The sequence below is a fragment of the Lactuca saligna genome, chromosome 5 (genome assembly GCF_052625555.1).
Source record: "Lactuca saligna cultivar CGN05327 chromosome 5, ASM5262555v1, whole genome shotgun sequence".
Taxonomy (NCBI): domain Eukaryota; kingdom Viridiplantae; phylum Streptophyta; class Magnoliopsida; order Asterales; family Asteraceae; genus Lactuca; species Lactuca saligna.
This window is the reverse complement of record NC_136421.1, coordinates 54,517,845-54,525,123: the sequence shown is the minus strand read 5'-3', so window position 1 is coordinate 54,525,123 and position 7,279 is coordinate 54,517,845. Positions and strand designations below refer to the sequence as shown.

Genomic DNA, 7,279 nt, shown 5'->3' with positions numbered 1-7,279 from the left:
ACACCGCAATTGTGATAGTTATATCGAGTATACATGATAATTCGGTAATGTGGATGCTCACGGCTTGCATTCAGGCAGGGGTCGTGGGTAGGTCCCAAAATCCCTTTGATAGGGGAGCGTATAGTCTGGGATCTAGACATCACATTATACCTTATCCCTCAAATAAGGCAGTTGAGTACCGATGTAGTTATTTATATTAAATACTACAGTACTTGGAAGTATTACCCTAGATTTAAGGTAATAGGTACGGTTGTAGTTCGGCACTACACCATAGTACTACATTGATTTTTCCATTACATATTTTTAGTGATAACCTCACTTAAACATTAATGTACAAACTATATTTTTGGATAATGATAGTTATACTTTGGAAAATACATCCTCTTACAAGAGACACACACACATAGAACAGTTAGGTCTTGGTAGAAGACACCTTCATATACTAGAAGGAATCATCGGGATTCTAGGGTTTTTCAAACACTTACAATCCATATACAATTACAAATTCTTACAATACATAGACTTACAAATTCTTACATACAAATTAAGACACTAAATACTTATGATCTCACCAGCTTCAAAGCTGATACTCGCTTTCAAAATTACTTGTATCCTCAGGTCATCATAGACAGGTACCGATGCAAGGAGAAAGGAAGATGGAGCTTGTTCAAGACTTATCTTTCATTTTGATTTATGCTTTAGTGTTTATCAAAATTTGACAGAACATATTTGTATAATAATTATATTATTAATGCAATGGATGATGTTGTTGCTTGTTTACTACTTTACATTGTTGTTGATATTATACATGACGTCCTCCGCCCCAGAACGTTTCCGCCGTTCCTGGTTTTGGGGTGTGACAGTAGGTCAGGCACCCCAGAAATGCCTGGCAGTATGTATGTGATATGATTGTATGGTATGTGGTATGATGGGGGAACTCACTAAGCTTCATGCTTACGGTTTTCAGTTTTGGTTTCAGGTACTTCGTGTTTAAAGGAAAGGAGCTGGCTTGATCGCAGCGCATCACACTATGGTTTTCCGCACATGAGATCTTTGGGATTACACTCTGATATTGTTTTATGATAACATGTTTAGTTATTTCTACTTTGGTTTGACATGAAATGACATTACAAATGTTTTATTACACTGTTGGTTTTATACTGACATATTTAAAAAAAATGGAATTTTTGGCCTATATTTTTGGGATGTTACAACTAGTAACATCAATAACTTTAGTTTATTTTTATTTATGAAGTATCTAATTTTTCATAATGTGTTTTGTAATAAACATTTAAATGTCAATTATGAATTTGTTTCCTGTAAGGCGGTTATTCATATGCCAACCTTGGTTCCGACACACACTACAACGACGGATTGTCAACTGATGAAAGTAGTAAATCTAATGAAAGTGATTCTTTTAATTATTTAATGTTCACATTACCAATAGAATTTAACTTTATATATTGTAATTTCATTCCTTTTGTTAGCCGAATTTGAAGATGCATAAATCGACAATTACTCATCTGATGACGATGATATAGCACAGAATATCGATCTACTACGTGGTAACATATATTTTAACCCAATAATTTGACTGTATTCATATTGATGATTTATTACTTTCAGAACAATCAGCTGCTAATTAAGATTACATTTCACCTGGTGGCTCACTGTATTAGACTCCCAATGTATCTGATCATATTAAGCCAAAGATTAAATCAGTATATGATTCATTGCGGCTCCCAATGTATATGCCGTTGAACTCCATTGCGGCTCGGTTTGTGTTCCTCTACTTTTAGTAAAGTGAATTGGGGTTGCGGTACTTCTTATTCATGCGATTGCAAAAGTTATTCCAAACCTTTTCTTTGAAGGTTTTTGAGTCTTGGTCTTTCCCGTGGATCGGGTCCTCCGACACATCTAGCCATGATTGAGCCAGTGCCCTTTCTTCATCATTCGTCCACCCTTTACTTGGAGCCCTACCTTTTCCTCTTTGTTTGTGCGTGTGGTTCCTCTTCGGGCTCTTGAGAGAATGCTTGAATCGGATCTGCAATGGGGCCTTCGTCAGAAGAATCGGATGACTCGTCGAGTAGGCGGCGTGGTTGAGATTGAAAGTCAGTTTGTTGTTGGGGTTGAGAAAAGAATTGAGTTTCTTGTACGCTTTCAAACGGATCAAGATTCATATTCGAACGAGGTATTGATTGAGATTGGTTGTGGTAAAATCTCATTGGTTGAGAAGAGAACTGATTAAATGGAAACATTTGGGAAGCCATTGTAGGAAAGTAGAAGTTAGCGGAAGAGTGAATTGGTTGATCAAATGATGGTCGATAACATGGTGGCGATAGAAGGTTTGGGGATGGAAGGTTTGTTGATTGAGTGTTTGGAGGTAGAAAGTGTAGTGATGGAAGGTTTGAAGATTTTTTTTTTTTTTTGTTGGTACTTGGGTTTTTTCTTTATTTGAGATGAAGACATGATTCCTTGGTGAATTGACTATTGAGAGAGAATGTTTGTGAGAGATATGATATTTTGTATGTAAATTGTTGAGAGTATGATTTGATATATATATATATATATATATATATATATATATATATAATATTTTTTTTACTCCATATATATTCAAAAGTTAGAACCTCATGCATTCGATCACAACCAAAAAAGCTTTCTCTTTCATCTCGCTAATATACTGACGACTCATCAATGGCGAACCCCTAGCGAGAGCTAGAGGGCGGTGTTCCATGTATGTTGGCGACTTCTCTTGGCACTTCGACTCCACTTAGTCTAACAAAAAAATACATTCCCAAACATTTTTCTTTTTTATATAATTAAAAAGCTTCAACTTATAGAAGCAAGCCATTAAAAACATTGAAAATGTCGAAAACCTAATAACAAACACGTTGCAACACTTTCATGGGCACACATAACATAAAACCTAAAAATGTGGTCCCACTATATACTCACTTGCCTTCAGCAAATCGTAACCGTTGATCATCATCTATCACCAAACGTCTCTAATCCATCCACGTATCTAACCTCTACATCATTGGATTAACATGATACCTCGTGGCTCCTCATTGTACCACGCTTACACCTTTTCCACCGTTGGATCAATCATTCATCCAACGGTTCCAATCACATCTCCCTTCTCTCTGCTACTGAATAACCTCTCTCCGCCTCTGTAACGTGAAGAACTAAAAGAAAAGTACCAAACTCTCTCCCTCTCTACTTTCTCTCTCTAAGATTTATATATAGTTTCTCTCTCTAGAAATTGGGCGAAATGCAAGAGCCAACTGCAACAAGTTCGTTGGTGGCGAGTTTACCTTCGAGTAGTGAGAGATCTTCCAGCTCTGCTCTTCATATCGAAATCAAAGAAGGTGGGTTTTCCTTTGACTTGTTTTTCAGTTTCTGATAATTTGATCTCGATTTCTTAAAATTTCGGTGTATAAATTGAATGTACTTATGAATTTTTGTATGTAAATCGAATTCGTTTGTCATTTCATGTATACCCATATGATCAAGCTGAAGCATAAATGTTTATGTGTGTGTGTTTGAGCTGCATTTCTAATTTACGAATTTTTAGATGCGACAGATTAGTGATTTGAAAGAGATTATTCTAAATGTTACCCTAAATTGTTGTTCGCGATAATAGGAATGGAAAGTGATGATGAGATAAGAAGAGTGCCGGAGATGGGTGGAGAAGCTGCCGGAGCTTCAGTTTCTGGCGGAGACACCGGATCAGGTGCTGGTCCAGACCGGGTTCAAAGCTCAAACGTTGGTTCAAGGAAAAGAGGCAGAACCCCAGCCGATAAAGAAAATAAACGGTTGAAGAGGTAAACCGGAATCGAAATAATTAAAAACCGGATTTTTTTTATATGTTTGTCGTTTAAATTTGTCTTGCCACGTCAGTATATATCGGTGTTAATTTAAAGTCTGGTTGACGATGTGGGTCCCGCGTATGACATTTCATAGGAACGTGGCATAACATGTTTTGTTCCTAGCCGCTTTTTCTAAAAAATAGTACCAAACTTCTACGGAAGTCATAGAAATAACTTTTTTTTTTTTTTTTTTTTTTTTTTTTTTTTTTTTATAAAATCTATATGGAAGTTATTTTTTTGGATTTTTTATTACATTAAATAAATAGTAATTATAAGTGGATCGTATTTTAGGTATAAGGTAAGAAGTTAAAAATAAATGGTTAAAAAACTTTTTTTTTTACAAAACCTTGAAATGAGTACAATCAAATAAAAGTTTTTGTTCACAAAATACTCAAGGGTATTTTCATATTTTGTGAACAAAACGTTTTACCTTAGTACTTTTTTTTTTTTTTTCGAAAAATGTTGCTTTGTGAAAATCAAATAGTATGTTATATATTTATGCAATTAACCTCCTTTTTGAAATTATTGTATTTGTAGTTTTAAATAAAACTAACTATACTAACTAACAAGGGTGTATGTGTGGGATTGGATTTTGAATGTATATTATCTTATGAGTGGTAAAACGAACTTAAAAAAAATATTTTGATTAGCAAGTGTTATTTGTTTCAGCTAAGGGTAATTTAGTCATTTGCTTTGGCAAAGTAGGTCGTTACTATACCAAAAAAATGTATATTATCTTATGTGTGGTAAAACGAACTTAAAAAAAATATTTTGATTAGCAAGTGTCATTTGTTTCAGCTAAGGGTAATTTAGTCATTTGTTATGACAAAGTAGGTTGTTACGCAACAGAGTTTCGGCTCAACAAGCAAGGGAGAGGAAGAAGGCATACTTGAATGAATTGGAAGTGCGAGTAAAAGAAATTGAAAAGAAGAACTCAGAGCTTGAAGAGCGCCTTTCAACTCTCCAAAATGAGAATCAAATGCTTAGACATGTAAGTGTCTCTATATATCATTATTGTAACTACAACAAAAGTAAAAACAAAATATTTATCATTTTCCAAATCAAGAGTAACCGGAAAAAAGGTTTATATTAATTATTATTGGGTCAAAAAATGGTAACAGTCAATTGACTTTAGAAAAATAATTTTGCGTAGTTAAATGGATAAACTATAATTATAAAAATTATAAAACGCACTATTTTAAGGCCCACATAACTAATATATTGTTTGTTTTGCAGATCTTGAAAAACACTACAGCCGGTATGCAAGAAAAGAAGTAGACATATGATTAGAAGAGGAAAAGCATTACATGTGCAATCTGAATCATAACTTGAAAATCGAAGGGTTTGGTTTAGGATCGAGACTTGTTATTGTGGTTATTTCTTTTCCTAGCAAACATAATGAGAATCCAACCATCATTACGTACGATTCGATTAAAGATCTTTAAGTCTTGTAGGTGGTAATGGGCTGTGTTTCTAAATGACCAAAAAAGATGTAAAGTATTGCATATGATATGGGTTTTAATTTGTAGCACAAGTAACGTGTGTGTTAAACAATGATATTGGAACCGTTTTACACAGTAAATCCTACTATTTAATCGGTCCATATTGTGTGAAATTATGTATTTTAAACACTAGATGTTTCCATTGTGGGGGGCATGTTGCCTCTCTAAGTGACCTTTTTTTTTTTTAACAATTGATTTTTATTTAATACTAGCAAGCAATAGAAATAAATTACAAAGGAACAACAATGAATTGGATTTTGTAACAAAGAAATCCAATTTAAAGTAATTTTATGATTCCGACTAACAAACCAAATGAATGATTAATCCACTATGGACTGAAAATCGCATCTTTTTATACAGGTCTTGTTTCCGAAAAGATTGTTGTTAAAAAAGATCCAAAGCACCCGCCAGAAGCTGACAATTATAGATTTGATAGTCATTTTTTAGACAGAGGCAAGGCTATCAAATCAACCAAAGGGAGAATGTCATTTACTTAATCAAAAGGAGGAATTTATAAATCTATCCATCTAGCAAATGCATTTTGACGCACGAGCTGCGACTTTACAACTAGCTCGGCAATCGTGTTGTGTTCGGGTTGGCGGATCAAAATATACCAACCCAAACACGATCCATTTAACCATACAGGTTACGGGTTGACGAGTTTAGAACATAAACTCATATATGACCCGTCAACCCACTTATTTATTCGGGTTCATAGGTTGGCTGGTTCGTTGGTCGGATTTAGGTTCGTGGGTCAGATTTGGGTTTGTATGTTCGTGGGTCAGATTCCATAAATAAAATTGATAATTAAACATGAATAAACTCTTGATGCAAACATATCTGAATTTTAGAAACTTAAGTCTTAAACATTTAAATGAAAACTAAAAACATTCATGGAAACATGTTCAAACTAAAACATTAATACAAACAAAAATAAATTCAATCGTATGCTTCGACGCCGTTCGATAATGATTCAATCATTCATGTCGCTGTTCTTCGTAAGTTCATTATGTCGCTCATCATATAAGGGAGACCAAAAGAGGGTTTATTCAATTTTGTTTGTGAGATACTGACATTATTTAGGGCAAACGCCAAACGTATCACAATGCAAATCAGCAAATGATTACCCACGGGTCAAATGGTCAATGGTAGCGGGTATCATATCCTAGTATAAAGTATAAATTGTATAGTGTATAATACTTAATACATTTAAAATATATAATTTTTTTTATTAGAGTTATATACGGGTTGGCGGGTCAACCTGTATATTTTTTGAGAAACTCATATATAACCTGTTTAATAAACGGGTTGGCGGGTTGAAAAACTCAACCCAAACCCACTTATATTGTGTCGTCGAGAATTACCAGACCTATTGACACTTCAAAAAAAGGTGTGCCATGTCTTAGAAAACCTAATTTCTTATTATTCAATCAAACAGATAATACAATATTTATAAAAGAAATGATTAATATCAATTCCTGGAATATATGAAAAAACAACTCCTTATATCTCTCTATCTAATCTCAAACTAAAATATATCTTTTATTTAAAACAAATCTTAACATTCCCCCTCAAGTTGGAGCATATATGTCACACATGCCCAACTGGTCTTTGGTACCTTTTTTTATCAACCGACACATATTGTGTCTCATTGTTAAGCTTTAGGCCTTCAATCATAGATGTATCTGCCGGTTTGCAACCGGACATTCTAGTTTCATTTAGAAGATCTAGAGTATACTTTCTTTGGGATAGTAAGATTTCGGCCCTGGATCGAGACACTTCAATCCAAAGGAAGTATTTTAATGGACCAAAGTCTTTCATTTCAAATTCACGAGACAAGCAATTTTTTAGAGCATTTTGTTTGCTAGGGTTATCACCCGTAACAACCATCTCATCAACATATAC

At 34.2% G+C, this 7,279-nt stretch overlaps 1 protein-coding gene across 1 annotated transcript; it reads left to right on the top strand.

Moving 5' to 3' along the window:
• The first annotated feature begins 3,186 nt into the window (after nucleotides 1-3,186).
• On the top strand, nucleotides 3,187-5,475 carry HY5 (Basic-leucine zipper (bZIP) transcription factor family protein). Its single transcript, XM_078957438.1, has 4 exons — nucleotides 3,187-3,371; nucleotides 3,647-3,827; nucleotides 4,707-4,863; nucleotides 5,109-5,475. Exons 1-4 carry the CDS (start codon nucleotides 3,275-3,277, stop codon nucleotides 5,148-5,150), a joined length of 477 nt encoding a protein of 158 aa, XP_078813564.1. The 5' UTR covers nucleotides 3,187-3,274; the 3' UTR covers nucleotides 5,151-5,475.
• The last annotated feature ends 1,804 nt before the right edge of the window (nucleotides 5,476-7,279 follow it).

Bases quoted from the DNA above. Each gene is read 5' to 3' on its own strand.
- HY5 (XM_078957438.1), top strand. From the start codon at position 3,275: ATGCAAGAGCCAACTGCAACAAGTTCGTTGGTGGCGAGTTTACCTTCG. The intron at 3,828-4,706 runs GTAAACCGGAAT...ATGACAAAGTAG, and splicing joins GAAAATAAACGGTTGAAGAG to GTTGTTACGCAACAGAGTTT. The intron at 4,864-5,108 runs GTAAGTGTCTCT...TTTGTTTTGCAG, and splicing joins AGAATCAAATGCTTAGACAT to ATCTTGAAAAACACTACAGC.